Raw genomic sequence first — 19,687 nt, 5'->3', positions numbered from 1 at the left:
TTCAAATGTCTTCAGTTTGCTCTATAGGCTTGTGATCTAGAAATCATCAAACTTGCTCAGGGGGTTGTTTAGTATAGCTTCATTCCAAAATACAAAGCATACAGTAAGAAAAGTAGCATTTGAAATGGAATGAATGGTGTCCCAAACATCTTAGTCACTGCTATAATGCACCATAACTTTTAGTAGTGAAGTCTCTCTGTTTTGAGGCACATAGTCAAATTTTCTACATGTATTTATCCTATTCTTGGTTGTAATGAATTTAACATTAGTCCTACACATTAATAGTTGCCTTATACTGCTTCAGTCCCTTGGGTCACAGTGTTTGATTTGTTACAAGTACAGTGGTACCTTGGGTTACATATGCTTCAGGTTACAGACGCTTCAGGTTACAGACTCCGCTAACCCACAAATAGTACCTTGGGTTAATAACTTCGCTTCAGGATGAGAAGAGAAATTGTGCTCCGGTGGTGCGGCGGCAGTGGGAGGCCCCATTAGCTAAAGTGGTGCTTCAGGTTAAGAACAGTTTCAGGTTTAGAACAGACCTCCGGAATGAATCAAGTACTTAACCCAAGGTACCAGTGTACCAGTTTGGTATGGAAGCTATGCCACCGGTCCCTTTTCATTCGGGCAACTTGTGCTTGCTCGCAACATTATAGTAAATAAAATTAAAAAATGATACTCTAAAAATACTTGAAGGAAATACCATAAGTTTAGAAAACAGTCGTGTGGGTGTAGAGGAGTAATGTATGCTGTAATCCTATAGGATTACTGTAAGGCTATAATCTTTATACACCTGCCTGGAAGCAAATTGTTATTGAACACTGGGTTTTTGTTTTTTTAAAAGAAATACATCGCTGGTCTTCAAGTGGTGGGGCCCAGATCCAAGGTTGGTTGCAACAGGAAGACTACCACCTTGCAAATATAAAGGAAAGGATTAAGAAAAGGGCCCCCAAATGCGTGTTTGGGTTAAATGTGGGCCCTAGGCCTGAATATACTGTACATACATAAGATCGGGCTTGAATGTAGATTTGCTTGGTCTTGGACCAGGGAGGTCCTTGCCTTGCTGCTGCATGTTGCCATTACTCCCATTTCTCCCTCTGCCTTCCTGCTCCTTTGTGTCAACAATGTGCATTAGTGTGGGGAGCTGCAGGCAGAGGATAAGGTAACCAGGCATAATCCATATAAGCCAGTAACCCGCTGCAGCAAACAAAAAAGGGGAAAAAGAGCCAGCATGACCTAATGGTTAGAGTGTTAGACTGACCTAGGGGGAGACCAGAGTTTGAATCCCCACTGAGTCATGAAGCTCACTGGGTGACCTTGGGCTGCTCACCATCTCTTAGCCTTGCCTCCATCACAGGGTTGTTGGGAGAAGCTATGGAACCCTGTCTAGCACCTTGGAAGAAAAAGGTATAGAAATGTGATAAATAAATAGGAAGAAACGCGGACTGGGGGGGGGGGGAGAAAACACTGCCTTACACTTGGAACTTTTGCCAAGCGAGGGCGGCGCTGAAGAAGACGCGGCCTGGCTGGCGAAACGCGGAGGCGGCGAGGAAGCTCCGCGGGGCAAGTCGGGTCCGTCGGGCAGGCTCCACCCCGCGGGGCTGCAGCGTAGGCAGGAGGAGGAGCCTGCGGGGAATGAGGCGAAGCCGGTGTCGGCTGTCGCTGCTGCCCGGCGCGGCGCCGGCGCCCAACTGGACACTGGCAGGAGTGAGACCCGACGGAGGGGCCGCCGCCGCCGCCGGGCTGGGAGCTCCGTCTCCGCGAAGGGTCCGCCATGAGGGGAATGCTGCTGCTGCCGCCGCTCCTCCTCCGCCGGCCTCTGCCACCTCCGGGGCTGAGAAGGCTTTGCAGCGCCGGCGCCGCCTCGGCTGCTCCTGCCGCCCCGGCCCCGGGGAGCGAGGCGGGCTCGCAGGTAGCTCGCTGCACTGAGCGGGGGTCGGGGGCGCAGGGCTGGGTCTGTTTCCCGCGGCTCCCCGGGCTGCTCCTGGGCTTCGGGCAGCGGGCATGGGATGGGGCGGCCTCCCTCTCTCTCCGAGCTTCTTTTCTGAGCGGTTGATGGAGGGGTTGAACTGTTTCAGTTTCTTAAACAAAAAGGAAAGAAAGAAAGACGAAAGAAGCTGGGGAGGGAGGGGGAGGGAAGCGAGAGGGGGAAGAGGAAAGGGGTCTTGTTTCCTTCCTTTGAGGCTTCATGGTCTTAGCTTAGTGCTGTATTAACTTTTAACTTGAGCTGTTGCTTTGTTTGTTTTGTGCTCATAGTCTGCTCCCTCTCCTCCTCCTCCTCCTCCTCCTCCTCCTCTTTCGTAAGTTCCTTGGAAATGCTGATTGGCCACTGATTCACCTTTTATGTGAATTAACGGGCTGGAAATTTTTGTTGTTGTGGGGCAGGACATTTTATTAACCGTTCATTCTTTTCAAGGTACCTGCCTCTTCTTTTTGCCTCTTTCCCCTTCCTGTCTCCATTTCTTCCTTCCTTCCTTCCTTCCTTCCTTCCTTCCTTTCATCATAGAATCACAGAGTTGGGAGGGACCCTGGGGTCATCTAGTCCAACCCCCTGCAATGCTGGAATCTCAAAACGCCCATTCGCCATCCAGTTTGAAACCATACTTAACCTTACTTAGCTTTGCAAATGTGATAACAGCTTTATTGCTGCACCACTAGGACCTCTCTTTTCAACTCCCCACCCCCATCACCAGCATCACTTCTGTTTCCTTTTTTTCATATAAGACAATGTCCATCCTTGAGGATGGGCTGCTGCTGCTGCTGGGGATGCAAATCTTCCTTCTAGGGGAGGCAGATTCAACAGAAGTCTTCTGTGCTTCTGTGTTTGGTCTCTCAAACAAGCATGGGCAGCAGCCAGAGGAGCAGATGGGGGAGCAGAAAGTGTGTGGTGGGGTCCTTGAACCCACCTCTGCTACTTGCTCACCTGGCTTAGCGTCAGGGACAAGTACAAAGCCAACTCTACACAATCTTTGGGCAGGCAGTGGCTGGGTTTGAATCCCCCTGTGCTGCTTAGATCTCAGTTGGTGAATGGAGGCTGTCCTGGTCATCTTCAACATTGCTTGCTTGCCTGCCTGCCTGCTGAGAAGCAATCACTGCCATTTGGTAATCGCTGCTGTGCAGTGGTGAGTTCTCACAATGTGCTAGGGCCTTCGTAGTTGCCTAATGGTGCATACCAGCCTGCTTTCCCCCCTTTTCTGGCTTTTTTAAAATTACTCTTCTCTTCACCTGTGGTGTCAAGACTGATCTTAACTATGTGAAGGAATGAGGAGTCACCCCCTGGAACATGTTCTTTTTCTTGTCAAAGGTAAAGGTAAAGGGACCCCTGACCATTAGGTCCAGTCATGACCGACTCTGGGGTTGCGGCGCTCATCTCGCTTTATTGGCCGAGGGAGCCAGCGTACAGCTTCCGGGTCATGTGGCCAGCATGACTAAGCCGCTTCTGGCAAACCAGAGCAGCGCACGGAAACGCCGTTTACCTTCCCGCCAGAGCGTTACCTATTTATCTATTTGCACTTTGACGTGCTTTCGAACTGCTAGGTTGGCAGGAGCAGGGACTGAGCAACGGGAGCTCACCCCGTCGCGGGGATTCAAACCGCTGACCTTCTGATCGGCAAGCCACAGTGCCACCCGCGTCCCTCCTTTTTCTTGTTAGTACTTCTCAATTCTGGAATGAGAAAGTGACATGGTAGAAAAAGGGCTGGTTCAAATTCCTGTCTTGTTGGTAGATTTTCTGTATGAGTATATATACTAATAGGTTGCCATAGCAATTAATATGTAACTCTTGGCAGTTAAAACACAGTCTTCTTGCTGCACAGAAGCATAATCCAGAATCTTTGGTCATGGAGCACTTTTGCTTTGCAGAACAAATGGGAAATTAAGAATTTGTGGTTGGTGCGGCCTGCCCTCTACTTAAGGACGCTGAGCATGACCACATACTTAAAAAATAAGTATGTAGAACACTTGCTTAGTAGCTACATAGTATTTAACTTCTGAATAAACAGGCACAGGGCTGTATGTTTCTCAGCCAATGTTATTGACCTTACTCTGGTATACCAAGAATCCATGTTCAGCTCAGTGCCAGTTTCCCAACATCTGACTATCTCCATACGGACAGCTGTCAATAGAATGGCTAAGAGATCACCCACCTAGTTTTGACTACCCACTGACCTGCAGGAGCTTTCCATATTTTCAGGCAGGAGTCTCTTCCAGTCCTATGTGGACATGCAACGGGGCTGAATGTGGGACCTCGGCATGCAAAGCACATGCTGTGCCACTAAGCTACAGTCATTTCCCAATGGAGTTTCCTTGTCAAATGCATGACAAGGAAATTAAGTGCCTATGCTACTTGGTTGACCGTCTAGATACAACATTAGAATACATGACCTAGATATGTCATTCTAATAATGCTTGACCTCAGTAGTCATACACTGTTTCCTTTAATTTGTTTATTTTACATAGAACAGCAGGCTTTTAACACCCAGTGGTTGCTGGAGGTTCCTGGTCTTGGATTTGAGAGGACACGAATGAAAGCTTTAATATGTTTGCATTACATTCAGGTGTTTTTTAAAAGGAACTTATCTCCTTTTTTATATAAAAAAAAGATGATAAATAAATGCTTAAAAAAATAAAGTGATTCCAGTGTAAATAAAACAAAATAATGGTATTTGAGTATGTGCTGCCTTTTCAATCACCAAGAACAGCTATTTTCCCTGTCATGCTGTTTCTCTAGAGTATAGCACAGAATCACAGACTAACATTAATGTCAAAGCAACCCCCAGCAGCTGAAGAGGCTTGCTTATGCAACAGGTTAATCTTTTAATAAACATTCCCTTAGCTTGTTTCAGTTTTATTTACATATGCATGGAGTAATCCTGAAGAGCAAATTTGGGATATGTTTGCACCTGCAGTGATTGCTTTAGTTTTGTTATGCAAGCTGGGCATTTGAACTGCAGACTCCTGGGATTTTCAAAGGCTCTGGAATAGCGCTGGTTTAAATGCCCAGCTTGAATGGGCTTGGTTGCCAACAATGTCTGGAGGACCATAGGTTCCCTGTCGCTTTTGTATACCTTGCAAGAACTGATGACCATATTATTTATATACTGCATTCCCTACAAATACCGGTAAATCTTTGCAGTTCACATAAAAACAGTGTACGGTAAATGCAGAAGTATGATAATGAAACATTATAAAAAGTATAATATCCCTGCAACATAACACTGAAAAAATCAACAATTAAAAAGTTTATTTAACATAAATCAACATCATAGCAAATGCACACAGTGCAGCAGCGGTTATTTTTTTATTCGTGACAATAGGAAGTTGAAGCATGATGACTGGCTATATGAGATTGAGATGTGTTGTGTGAGTAAATAAGTTTGAGAAATGATTCTTTATTTAGGTTAACTGCTTCTCACTCAGACTCTGACCCCAAATTAGCCTCACCATTCTACATGTATTGTGGGATGGTTCCTGAATACCTCTGCATGGCTGTATATGCAGGGTAAAAGGTAAGGAGGGAGCGGGTGGCACTGTGGTCTAAACCACTGAGCCTCTTGGGTTTGCTGATTGGAAGGTCGGCGGTTTGAATCCCCACGACAGGGTGAGCTCCTGTTTCTCTGTCCCAGTTTCTGCCAACCTAGCAGTTCGAAAACACACCAGTGCAAGTAGATAAATAGGTACAGCTATGGTGGGAAGGTAAATGGCGTTTCTGTGCGCTCTGGTTTCCATCACGGTGTTCCGTTGTGCCAAAAGCAGTTTAGTCCTGCTGGCCACATGACCTGGAAAGCTGTCTGTGGGCAAACACCACAGACATCTCGCCTGAAAAGCGAGATGAGCGCCGCATCCCATAGTCACCTTTAACTGGACTTAACCGTCCAGGGGTCCTTTACCTTTTACCTATAAGCAGGGTATGTGGTTGTGAATCAAACATTGCACACTGCACCGGCAACCATCTTCATGATCCCAGAAACGGAAAAAGTGTAACTGTAAACTGCCCTGGGATAAAAAAAAGTACAGTGTAGATCAATATGGAATAAATATTATGAAGGGTAACATATAAAGAGTTCAAATAAATAAGCAATCTGAATGCTAATTTGTGTGAAGTCTGAGTTCAGATCTAAAGAATTACAGGCAGCAACCATTTCATGCGAGGGCTCTGTTTCTGGCCCCTGCGTGTGTTAGCAGAGTGTTCCACCGCCCTGCCCCACACCTGTTTCTGCCCCCATTCTGCCTTCTTCTGGGTCCAAGAGGACCCACACACCGGTGATCATGCAGCAATTGGACGTGCCTAAAATGGTCGCCGCCTGTAAACAAGAAACTTAAGAAATATAAAGTGTGTAGATTGATGGTGTGTTGAGATGTTTCATTTGTGAAATTTGTGATAGATGTTGGGCAACAGGGTAGGGTCCTACCTTATTTCATATAAGCCTGTATCATGAATTGCAAAGTAGACACATCAGTGGGTCATAGACTCCCAACAGCAAAGTCATAATGTACTCACACTTCTTGGGATTCTTTCAACTCCTATTTTTATTGAAAGCAAAAAGGTATTTCAATCAAATGACAAATATTCATATCGGGCATTAGCTTTATTTGTTTACATTTGTAGTATTTACCTTCCTTGAGGGTGGTTGGGTAACCATTGAAACACTCTTATAATTTCAAATGTTACTAAAAAACCCCACAGCTACTTAAATTCAGCCACCCTTGTGAACTGAACCCTTGTCTCCTTTGTGCATCTGTGTGGCACAGCCACAAGCACTGCGGCATTAAACTTGAAAAGGGATGGAGCAGACAGATCCTGGAGGAGTTTCCTTTGTTGCTGTGAGTGGCAGGTTGCAGTAAGGACACAGCGGTGTTTACAACTGTGAATGCTTCCACCTTCCATAGCTTGATGTTGTAATGTCAGACAGGGACAAAATATTTTTGAGAATATTGTGAAAAACTCAGAGCTATTGATGAAGCATTGAAACCTTTGCATGAACAGATGGTAATTTACTGAATTATTCTAGCGGCAGATTCAAGTAGGTAGCCGTGTTGGTCTGACGCAGTCAAAATATATTTTACATTTTTTAAAAAATTGTCCCAGTAGCACCTTTGTTGTTTAGTCATGTCCGACTCTTCGTGACCCCATGGACCAGAGCATGCCAGGCACTTCTGTCTTCCACTGCCTCCCACAGTTTAGTCAAACTCATGCTGGTAGCTTCGAGAACACTATCCAACCATCTCATCCTCTGTCGTCCCCTTCTCCTTGTGCCCTCCATCTTTCCCAACATCAGGGTCTTTTCCAGGGAGTCTTCTCTTCTCATGAGGTGGCCGAAGTATTGGAGTCTCAGCTTCAGGATCTGTCCTTCCAGTGAGCACTCAGGGCTGATTTCCTTAAGAATGGATAGGTTTGATCTTCTTGCAGTCCATGGGACTCTCAAGAGTCTCCTCCAGCACCATAATTCAAAAGCATCAATTCTTCAGCGATCAGCCTTCTTTATGGTCCAACTCTCACTTCCATACATCACTACTGGGAAAACCATAGCTTTAACTATACGGACCTTAGTAGCACCTTAGAGACCAACTAAGTTCGTTCTTAGTATAAGCTTTCGTGTGCATGCACACTTCTTCAGATGCACACATGCATGCACATGAAAGCTTACACCAAGAACAAACTTAGTTGGTCTCTAAGGTGCTACTGGATAAAAAAATTTAAAATATATTTATTCTAGCGGCAGTTGGCTCTGCACAACTACAAGCTAATATCTGTTGGTATATTTGAAACATGTCCGTACCTTGTTGTCAGGGAAAGTATCACCTTTAAAAATAACCAGATTTTAATTTGAATACTTCCTTGATCAGATGTTTTAAATAAAGTTTTAATGTGTACACTGTGTTTGTACTAGTCTATTCTAGTTGAAATGTAGTGATTCTCCTTCTAAGCTTTTCGTGACAGGAAAATCGGCTTATGTTGCCAGAAAAGTTAAACTTAATTTTCTTTCCATTTTGATTACACTATTCTGAGGAAAGAGAGACTAAATCCGCAAGATCTGCAGATTGTGTTGCTTGCTGACTATATTCCCAGTAGAAGTTAATCCAGCCTAGAATCTCATTAAAAACTGTTCCAAGACTTTGTGCATTCACTCCCTTATTAGAAAATGGACAACAAGACATGAGAAGACATTTTCTAGAATCAGATTTGACCATATGGAAGAAATGGAGACTCCAAATTTTACCTTTTGACAGTGGCGGAGTATATGCCTGCACTGCCCAGGGCAGGCACGCTCCCAAGGGGGACGGGACATGGAGGGTGCCCTCCTGCAACTCCCACGCCTACCACGAGCCGCCGAGGGAAGGGGGGAGCTGCTTTGCCACTGGTGCAAAGGGGGAGTGTGACATTCAGTGTGCCGCCTGCCTGTGACTCTGACTCCCACACCTACCGCGAGCAAAGCGGCAAAACAATGCAACAGCTCCCCCTTCCCCTGACGGCTCGCACCGCTTTGCTCATGGTAGGCGTGGGAGTCTGAGTCATGGGTGGGCGGCGTGCCAAATGTCACCCCACCCCCAGGATGACACCTGGGGCGCTGCACCCCCACCACACCCACCTCCTTCCACCAGTGCCTTTTGTTTCTCCTTTAGTCCCAATAATATAACACTCTTCCTTTCGCACAGCAGCTGAATCATCTCCTCTCCCCGCCCCCCTTCTCCAATCTACTCACAAGCACACAGAATGAATTCTCCTGTGTTTTGGGCTTTCTAGCCCTTTTTTACTTTTTAAAAGAATCTCTATACCTGTGGAAATCTCAGGATTCCCCCCTCCCCCATATCTGCACCTCTTGTCGGTGGGTGATGCCGTTTTGGCTTTGTAAGCAACTGCACACTCACCCCCTTAACACTGGAAACAGGTTGATTTTTAAAGATGAGGCCAAGACATGTTTTTATAGAGGGAGAGCATTTCTCACTATCCTAGGAAAACAAAAGTATATTTTTGCAAGGAAACCCCAAAGAGGGGCAATGTAACTGAGCTGGTAATTTCCTTTATGCATGTGAGAATGTGCAAGCAGCACACGCAATTACCTATTATCCATTTCCAAGGAGCAGTCTTCCCAACACCGACTCTGGAGCTGCTTTTTAAACTTGTGCAAGTCCACATACTTCTTGGCCTTAGTAACATCTTAGTGTTTGTTTGGTGCTTCCTTCGTCCTGTAAGCCATTAGTGGAAGATTTGCTGACTGACCTAAATAAGTGTTTTGTTGTTGTTGTTAATTTCTTGCCAACTGTGCCCTTTCTAACATTACAAACTGGCTTAGAAGGAATAATATATTATTTGAGTGTAGGTTGAGATGAAGCAGATCACATAATTAATTTAACTAGAAATACTTATAGCTCATATAGCATTTGGCCTCTGGCGTTAACCCCAGCTTAATTGTTCTTTATCTGATATGCATCCGTTTCATTCTTCAAACATGTCTTAAAATGTTGTCTAACAAAATGGCTTTTCATGGCCAAAGGATGTTATTGCTAAACCTTAGAAGTTACACCAATGTGGGATTTACGGTGGTGGTGGTGGTAGGGAGAACCACACATGGAGGAAAGGCAGGAGATATATAACAAACAAATAAATAGTACAGTGGACGCTCGGGTTGCAAACGTGATCCGTGCAGGAGGCACGTCTGCAACCCGCAGCATCTGCAACCTGCAGCGCCGCGCATGCGCGGGTTGCAATCCGGCGCTTCTGCACATGTGCAAAGTGCGATTTAGTGTTTCTGCGTGAGCGCCGAAACCCGGAAGTAACCTGTTCTGGTACTTCCGGGTTTCGGCGCGTCCGTATCCTGAAAACGCACAACCTGAAGCATCTGTAACCTGAGGTATGACTGTATCATGAATGCAAGCTTTCATTTATTTCAGCTCAACATACAACCTACCTTTGGCTTTCTGATTGACATTGATGGAGTATTGGTACGAGGAAAGACACCAATTCCAGGCGCAAGAAAAGCCTTTCAAAAACTACTTAATTCTCAGGGAGAGTTTTCGGTTCCTGTAGTATTTGTCACAAATGCAGGAAACTGCCTTCGTCAGAAGAAAGCAGACCAGTTGTCTCATATTCTTGGAGTGCCAGTGAGTAATTTTAATGCCTTTTGTATGTGTGTGTGTGTGTGTGTGTGTGTGTGTGTTTTTAAATCACATGAATAATGAAGGAATATTTCTGTTTTATAAATAGTCTACTTAGTTCAGTAGTTCTTGTCTTGCCTTCATAAAGACAACAACTTTAAATCTCAGTTCCAAATCTTACAGGTGTCTTTTAAAATAGATGCAATATGTTCCAAATCATTTCAAGGGTTTCTCTTAGGGGATTAAAATGCTTATCAGCTTCATGTTTTACAGGGCAAATTGTGTGTACTTCTATCCAAGTAACATTAACCTCATGAATTGTAAGCTGTTTTCTCATTATTGTTTTGCTTCAGAATTTGTATATGGTTTAATTTAAACCTTACCTCTGAAACAAGAATCAGATGCTGGGTGTGGAGAGAGACTGAGGCAAGAACCATTTTAAGCACTGGTTGTGTGCTGTGAAAACAGAAATCTGATCTGAATTAATTTTTCAGTACTATTTTCATGAGCAAAGATGTCACAGGTAAAAGAGAGCATATTAATTAAGGAACTGATCTCCCATTCTTTCTCTCACAGATTTCCCAAGACCAAGTCATGATGTCCCACAGTCCTTTGCGAATGTTCAGACGTTACCATGACAAATGTGTTCTTGTGTCTGGACAAGGGCCTCTTCTTGATATTGCTAAGCAGTATCCTTTGGGAAATGTAGCTTATTACAGGTTATATGGAAAAAGCTTTTGCTTTTTGGTTTTTTCTTACAGTGATTAATAGGCACATCTTGTAGTTTATGCTGTCCATGAACTCTGATGAAATCAGTCAGCTCTTAAGTGTGGTCTTGAAATATATAACGCAGCAAGGGAAATGAGGGACAGGCAAAGAAGAGAAAACATTTCTTATTTTCTTTATTAACCTTTCCAGCTCCTGGTTGCTGCCTCGGTTTCTCGCTCTCTTTGAGCAGGCCATATCTGGCTTACACAGAGAGGCTGCCGCTAACAGCTTTCCAGTCACTGTTGTGGTTATGCTGTGTGTTTGTGTGAAAGGGAGACTGCAAGCTTGTTCTGAAGCCATTGTGGGTTCTTGTCTTGGCTGCAGGGAATGAATACAGCAGGAGTAGTTCAGTGGATCCTAAAATAGTAGTAGTAGTAGTAGTCGTCGTCGTCGTAGTAATTCTTGGTTGTGTGGCTTGGAAAAAAAGAAGTTACTGCCAAATCAAATTTATTGCTTGTTTCATAAAGCAGAAATGTGCATTCCAGGAAAATGTTGCAATAAAATTGTATTGTTATCCATAACCAAATACATTGCTAGTGTTGGATTTTGTCAGCCTATTACAATTGACAGGCTGCGAGAAAACTTTCCCTTATTGGACATGGTTGACCATGACAGAAGACCTAAAGTTTCAGTAAGTATATTGTTTACTACAGATCATTTCTCTTAATAATTGATTTGAGAGCTTTGTATTGTTCTTAACAAAAATGTCCTACCTAACAGCCTGGTTTGGCCCTTGAAGTCTCTCTGACCGCTCTTCATGTGCTCATAAATTTAGGATGTTCTACTAGCTTAAATCCACAAAATCTATTTCCAAGCAGTTGCTATATAGACAAATGAAAGACAGATTTAATTGCCTGTATATTGTCCACAGCATTTAAAAGGTGGTACAGTTTGTTCTGAAGGTTACCCAATATTTACTGATCTCACAATAGATTAGGCTGCAATGAAAAGAGCAGGAAATGTTTCCAAGAACTAATGAAAGCATTGCCCAAGTATCGTGTCAGGTTGAAGAGGACTGGAGAGTTGGACTGAACCAGACGAGTTCAGGAGGAAGGGGCTGGGACACTGACCAGCCCTTTAATTACCTGTACTTCCTCGTTTCCTTTGTAGAAAGTAGTCATGTGTAGCTGCATTACCTTGTGAAACTTTTTTTAGGTTACTCTTTCTTAGGTGTGTGTCCTTTCTTCCTTATGCTGGAGTGCGCATTCACAGACATCTAAGTTCATTTTGGAGGAAAGAAAGGAAATGGAAGAGGATGATCAAATTTCATGGGGTTTCTATAATAAGTTAATTTGTCTGGCCTGTTTTGAGGATGGTATCACAAGCCTGCAAGGAATAATCAGATGAAAAGTGTCTGTTGTATGCTTGAATCCCATCATGAAAATTGTGAATTTTAACTGTGAAGGGAGTGAAGGATTTTTGTTTCTCTTGACAACAAAATGAATTTGATTGTTATTAAAATATTTTTTTAAAAAATAGAGAAGAGAATGAAATGTACTACAGCATCTTCCCACACCCCAGTGCTATCTCATCCTTACACTTAGGATATTGTGTAGCTGAGTATTGTGCAAAACGTAAAATCCATTTGGGCACAATGGTAATATGCAAACATCCTGAGCATGCAAGGCAATGCTGCACTAGACCCAGAGGAGTGAAGTGTTCGTTGTGAGGCAATTTTGCCCCCCTAAAACAAATAGCAGGGGTTTGCATTAGTGGGTGAAGGGGCTCAAGCAATTGTTTCAGCTGCTATGGAAGCATGATACGAAGCCAAAGCAACAACCAGCAGCAAGTACTTTTCAACAACAGAGGTGCCGTTCCAGTTCCTTGTTGCTATAATAGGTATATATTTATTTCTTAGAAATGTAAGTGGGCATGCGAAGAATTACATCTGAACAGGACTTGTCTGCCTGTCAGAGTCAAAGAAAAACCCCAGGATGCTTTTCTTAGTAAAGATAGCTTGTTTTTTTTCGCTTTGCAGCATCCGCCTGAAGTGGAACTTCCCAAGATTGAGGGTCAGTATGTCCTGCAGCCCATGATTTCTAAGTGAAGTAGAATGCGTAGTGGCTTTCAAAAAACATACTACTTTGATGGCCTCAGGGGCCGGTTGTGATGAACCTGACTGGTAGGCACATAGCACTTGGCATGTAGAGTTTATATTCCCTTGCTCTTTAACACTAATTTACCTGTTTGTCTCCTTTCAGTAAGTTCTCTTGTAACACTGCCATTCTAGGGTAAGCCATGATGCTGTCAGTGCTATCCAAGTCTTAGCTTTACAATCACTATTCCAAATTAGAACTTGAAAGCAAGGACCTATGACCTGTGCTGGTTGTGTCACTAGTTGACTAGGCACTAGCTTACTAAACGCCCACCCACTCCCTGGCCAGAAAAAAAGATGGTTACGAAAAACTGTAACTGTATAAAACAATCTACATACGTAAACAAATCTTCTGAAACCATATTCCATACTACAGAAATTACCATTGCCATTATTAATTTCATTTATGAAGCACTTGCCATGTGGCATTCTGAAGCGATTGACAAAATCTTAGCTAGGGGTGTGTTTACTTTACTTCAAAGATGTAAATTCTTGCTGCACCTTTGAACAATAGTCTAGCCCTGTTCAGGCATTCGGTACGTGTGGGTACCAAACACATAGATGGGCCTGTGGGAATGCACAGTTCTAGCCCTGTCCCATTGATAATTGACACACCTGTCAGCCATATCTCCAGGAAATATGTGGTTGGTGTCAATCTGAAGGGGGCAGATTCCATGTTAATACAGGGTTGCTATCTTTGTGGAGAAAATCCTGTATGTTGAAACGTGTGTGTGTGTGTGTGTGTGTGTGTGTGTGTGTGTGTGTAGAAGCAGTCCACTTCAGACAGACACAGATCAAGCATCAGTGAAAGAATGGAATGAAGGTAACAATGGACCCTGGAGTTGTTTCATGAATTTCTGAAGACGAAAGTTGATTGAAGACAATATAGCTGCAAATAAGTTACTACTCAGTGGAATTCCACTCTATTTATTTCGGGCTTTGTACCATCTCATGGAGTGTAACAAGGACAGAATTGTTACACTGTGGTAGCTGTGTAGAATTGTGTACCTAATTTGTGTCCCTGTTGATTGCCTTGTAGCGATTGTTCTATTTGGTGAGCCAGTGAGATGGGAAACGAACCTGCAGTTGATCATAGATGTTCTTTTGACAAGTGGCTATCCTGGGAATCCATATGCTCAGGCAACTCACCCACATATCCCTGTACTGGCTTGCAACATGGATCTAATGTGGATGGCTGAAGCCCAGTCTCCAAGGTAGGGCAAGGGCAGTGAGTGCTGGCAGATTTTTCAAGATCTGTACAAACGGCAAGGGAGAACTCTTGGTATCTGAAGAGTTCACAGAGCTTATCAGCATACAACACCGGAAATGTATCATCAATGTCACCAACATTCATAATTCCTTGATTCGAAGAGTGGGCCTCACTGATCCATAATGCTCAACTTACTTTTGAGGCAAGCATTATGACTTCTGGGAATACCTCAGTTTGGATTAAAATCTGAGCCTGAGGAGAACTTATCCCATCCCATCTGTCTGTGCACTTACCTGGCTGTTTCTCTGTCAGTGGGAAGTCTAAGACTAATTAAGAACCAAAAACAATCCCTTTCACGCTCCTGATGATGCCCGTCAAACACCCAGTGCTTGGGTCCCTGTCATAGGAGCATTGCAGGTTGCAGGGGGTGGGGAGGATGAGATGGAGATTTCTCACTAGCCCAGCTACTGTTTCCAGGGAAGTGGGTTTGAGGAGGGTTGTGCTTTTCCATTCCCAGTAATGTTATAGGGAACAGGACCCATTTTGATTTGTAATTGTGCTTGGAATTAACTGAACTACTATTTTCTGCTTTAGGGGTATAGTTTAATTTGCCATGTTCATGGGTGAGGGGGGTTTCCCATCACTACAAAATATATGCAACTAGTGGATATTCCCAGTGCTGCCTGTGATTTTTAGAGCAGGGGTCAGCAACCTTTTTCAGCCGTGGGCCAGTCCACCGTCCCTCAGACCATGTGGTGGGCTGGACTATATTTTGAAAAAAAATTAAAAATGAATGAATTCCTATGCCCCACAAATAACCCAGAGATGCATTTTAAATAAAAGGACACATTCTACTCATGTAAAAACATGCTGATTCCAGGACAATCTGTGGGACAGATTGAGAAGGCAACTGGGCCGCATCCGGCCCCCGGGCCTTAGGTTGCCTACCCCTGTTTTAAAGACCAACAAATACTGCTTTTAAAAAATGGATAGCATAGTGTATGTGTGTTAGCTACTCTCCTGCCTATTTATGTAAAACTGAATGGAATTAATTCAGCCTTCACAATCTACCTCAATAGAAGTTGGACAAATATCCCTTTTTATGTGATATTTTGTTTTTATCCTGGCTAACCATTCATTCTTGCTGACTTTATTTTCTGTATATTTTAGGTTTGGGCATGGAACATTCATGGTTTGTTTGGAAAACATTTACAAAAAAATCACTGGCAAAGAGCTGAAATATGAGGCTTTGATGGGAAAGCCTAGTGAACTGACCTATCACTATGCAGAATACCTGATCAGGACACAAGCAACTGCAAAACAATGGAAGAAGCCTATTCAAACCCTCTACGCCATTGGGTAAGATGTTTCTCATCGTAAAATATTCCTGTTGCAAACAGCAACTCATAAAACTTGTTAAAATGAATGAGTCAAAACTCATGATTTGCCAGTCAGTTGAGAAGGGGAACGTTTTAGGTAGGCTATTATTATGAAGTTTAAAAGTGGTAAGCGACTGGAATAAATAAATGTGATTCTCCCCCTGAAAACCTGTTTAAAACTTATCCAGTGACATTGCAGATTGTCAAAACCACCCTTCCTCTTTCAATTTTAGCCAAGCAGTAAATAAGTGAAGGAATCTGCTATATAGTTGTACAATGTCTGGCTCCTGGTGAATCTGAAACCTCCTTTTTCAGATCTTTTCATCAGTGGTCAGTAGCAAATAAAGTCACCTGCTTCGGTCTGCTTAAGCATTTACAGCCTACTTCTCTGCATGTTTTCTCAGACGAAAGTCTCACTGAGTTCAGTGGGACTTGATCCTAATTATCTGCATAAGCTTGTCTTTTAGTTCACGTGGTGTTGAAAGATCATGGGCCAAATCATGCTGATTTCACCTTGGGAGGACTGCATCCCAATCACTTTCGGTTATGCCTTTTTGGTTAATCACGGATGCTGGGATACTTATTCAGATTTGAGATGGTTTTGAGCTTCATTTTGCTTTCTGTTAATGAAGTCTAATTGCATCCGCTCTGTGCTGAGAATATTTTGGCTTTCAGTGGAGTGAAAGAAGCCCATCAGAGGAGACCTCGGCTGCTGTAGAAAGCTCTGGAGGACACTGAAGCTCTGCTCTCAGTCACTGTCAGCCTCTCTTTTCCTCACATCCTGCTCATGCTTTTCAGTCTTCACTCCTGTGACAAGGTTCTTTTTGTGGGGGTGAACACCTTAAAAACGTTAAGATTCCGAGATGTCAGCTTCTTGACTTCTGTTGCCATCTGGTAAAATATATGCAGCCTTGGCTATACTGGTTCAGTGTGGGGATGTGTGCGAAAAGTATGAATGGCTTAAATGTGGTAAAATGTGTGAACCTATAACATGTGCATATTTCACTAATATTATAGTATTTGTTGGTTTTCACATCATTCCTCTTGACTTGTTTGGATGTACAAAAGATTCTATGAACCAGGGTGAAGTTTATTTTCCCAAAGGCAAGGAGAAACCCTCTGAGACACAGTTCATTGGGCTTTAGATCCACAGAGCTGCTAGACCAGGGGTGAGATGTCCAGAAAGGGAGCTTAGATGTGTGCACTCGTAAAGCCCATAGACTGCAGTATGCAGAGGAGAGTCTGTGCACTGTAATAATGGAAATAGCAAGCTCTATCAGCAGGTGCATTGCGCATATACCCGAAATATGTTTATGCTGATGTAACTTTCTTGACTCCCTAGGGATAACCTAATGACAGATATTTATGGTGCTAATCTTTACAACCGCTACCTTCAAGAAAAGAACTCGAGACGAGGTTCCAAGGCACGTATCCAGGCCAAAGCTGCCGGGGGCTCAAGATCTGCCACGGTCTCTCAGGAAGAAGAACTCGAAAACACTTGGGAAAGTGAATTAGCATCTGCGACTGCCACAAGCTGTAGGTCTGTCCTTGTTTGCACCGGAGTTTACAACCCTCACACAGAGGTGCCCTCTGACACGAGGGAGTGCATAACTGAGACTGTGTTTCATGGGCACAGGGATTTTAGGTTTGATCCTGCTTTAGTAGAACCAAACCACATTGTTCCAGATGTTGAAGCTGCTGTCGACTTAATCTTCCAGCTAGAGAACTTTGCACCAAATGAAAATTACAGGACTCCTTCATGACTTTCTTAACATTGTGTATTCTGTGTACTTTTTCTTCCTGAAAAACCAAACGGAAGCACTTAGTGGCATATCCTTCCTAACATGTTTATATTTTTATATGTAACACTTCTAATACACTCCTGCTTGTTCTAACAGCACCTTCCTTTGATATCTAACTTCGGTTTCTGTGCTCTGATATCCCTTTGCCTCCAACACTCACTGTGCTTTTTATATGAATTGTTTTCTGCATGCTGACTTCACTATTTAGCCACAGAGTTAAATCTAATGCTCTGAACAGTGAGGAAGAACATCAGCTGTGTTCAGCAGTCAAGGCAAGTCTGTTTTAGATAGTGTGTAATGAACTCTATGCAGTTCTGAGTTTAAAGCAGGGGTGGCTATCCTCCCAGATCCTGTACTCCAGTTCCCATGAACCCCTGCCAGCATGGCTTATGGTGAGAATTGGTGGGAGTTGTAGTCCAATAATGTTTGAAGGTTAGCCAACCCTGATTTATATGTTTATTCCTAAGGGATTATAGTGTTCCCCTCCATAACATCTTGCTTTCTTTTGCTACGAATTCCATCCAAAAAAAAAATCACTGACTCATTGTACTCTTTTCTCAGTTTCCTTTATGGAAAATAGAATCTGCACTTCAGGGGAAACATTGTGTTCAGTGCTTTTCTTTGGATTTCAGCTCAAGCTCAATTGACTAAAATTATGGCACAAGCCATAGGTTTGTGCAAACACCAATGGGCTGAATGGGATTTGAGCGGTATACTATTTTGCTCAAATCCCGTTCTAAAGAGCTAGAAGTTCCGGTAGGCTTTATCCCTTATCTGTCTGGATTTATCATTAAACTCTTAAGTACATTCAAGTTTTATTATTAATCACGGTGTTTCTCCTGCACTGAACTGCAGAATGCACAATAGCTGTTTGAGCTACTTTCTTAAACCTGAAACTCCAAACCACGGTGGCAATGTTGAACATGCTAGTGAGATTCCTTCCCTCTGCGAAGTATCATGTATCTGGTCTTTAATGGCCATGTATCTCATGGATGTAAAGTTTTAAATAATAACTTATTTCTTACATTACCAGTTTTATAAAGCATTGTGTTTAACTAAAAAAACCCCTTGCCCAGTAAAGTATTTTCTATTTAAAACTGCCTACGGATCTTTCTTTCTTTGTGCTTTCTGTATATGTCATACGTCTGACCCCTTACTTATTGAAGATGGCAGAGAGGGTGATTATGGAGCTACTGCAGGTATTCCTGGATGAGATTATCTAGATCCACCACAATCTGAGTTCAGATCTGGTATGGGAACTGAATCAGGCTTGATCAACCTTTATTGTGAGAAAGGGGCAGGAGTGTGACCCCATTACTTCTGCTTGATCTCTCCGTGGTTTTCAATACATTGACCATGGTATCCTCCTGGACCGATATAGTGAAATGAGTATTAGAGGCACTGTTTTACAGTGGTTCTGTTTGTATCCTCAGGGTTGTGGCTATAGAGTAGCACTGGGTAAGTTTTCCTCAGACCCCTGGCACTTGTCCTGTGGGGTTCTGCAGAGTATTATCCTCTGCCCAGTGCTATTGAACATTTATACAAACAGGGCCGTCTTTACCTGGGGGGGGGGGGAAAGGGGTGCAGGGCACCCAGGCCTCAAATTCTGGATGGTGGCAGGTGCCCGCCACTGAAGCTCTTAACTATCTACCTGTTATGAAATAATAAATAATTTTGATCATGCTAGAAAAACAAAATACATATATACCTAGGTATTACCGAAATGTATACCTTCTGTTTCACTAAAGGACTTTTGACTTTGTGCGCCCATTTACCAAAGACGTGCTGTGCCAGTGGTGGCGCTTGTCATTCACAACGGTGGCACTTGTCAGACTTGGGAGCGCTGGGCGGATCTTTGCACTCCGGCAGCACATATGCTAAAGACTCCCCTGTATATGAAGCTTTTGGGAGCAGTCAATAATAATAATAATAATAATAATAATAATAATAATAATACATAGTATTACTTGTACCCCGCCCATCTGGCTGGGTCTCCCCAGCCACTCTGGGCGGCTTCCAACAAAGATTTAAAATACATTAAAATGTCACACATTAAAAACTCCCCTAAACATTAGGTGTTTAGGTGGGCCAATAAACTGTGCTTGAATCCCAGGAAGAAGGCTCTTGGGTGGATGTTCCCCACCTTCGGGAGATAGGTTGGGGAATGGGGTTGCTCTCCCTTGGAAGGATGGTTGGGGTGAGCTTAGCCGTACAAAGAGCTGTTTGGCCAGAGAATGAGAGGTTGACAGAAATGTTTGCAGGAATGCTGCGGAATGTGGGGAGAATAGGGTTGTTTCCCCAAAATATATGTACATATATATATATATATTGCGGAAAA

General features: G+C 43.3%; 1 protein-coding gene across 1 annotated transcript; it reads left to right on the top strand.

The window, feature by feature from the left end:
* The first annotated feature begins 1,589 nt into the window (after window positions 1-1,589).
* On the top strand, window positions 1,590-18,446 carry LOC310757636 (haloacid dehalogenase-like hydrolase domain-containing 5). The gene is made up of 8 exons (XM_083603090.1): window positions 1,590-1,912; window positions 9,892-10,101; window positions 10,672-10,784; window positions 11,401-11,494; window positions 12,842-12,875; window positions 13,998-14,172; window positions 15,339-15,527; window positions 16,890-18,446. Exons 1-8 carry the CDS (start codon window positions 1,775-1,777, stop codon window positions 17,308-17,310), a joined length of 1,374 nt encoding a protein of 457 aa, XP_083459216.1. The 5' UTR covers window positions 1,590-1,774; the 3' UTR covers window positions 17,311-18,446.
* The last annotated feature ends 1,241 nt before the right edge of the window (window positions 18,447-19,687 follow it).

The sequence above is a fragment of the Podarcis filfolensis genome (genome assembly GCF_964270895.1).
Source record: "Podarcis filfolensis genome assembly, chromosome: 2".
Classification (NCBI taxonomy): Eukaryota; Metazoa; Chordata; class Lepidosauria; order Squamata; family Lacertidae; genus Podarcis; species Podarcis filfolensis.
Note: the sequence above shows the minus strand (reverse complement) of the source record. Positions and strands in the feature narration are given on the sequence as shown.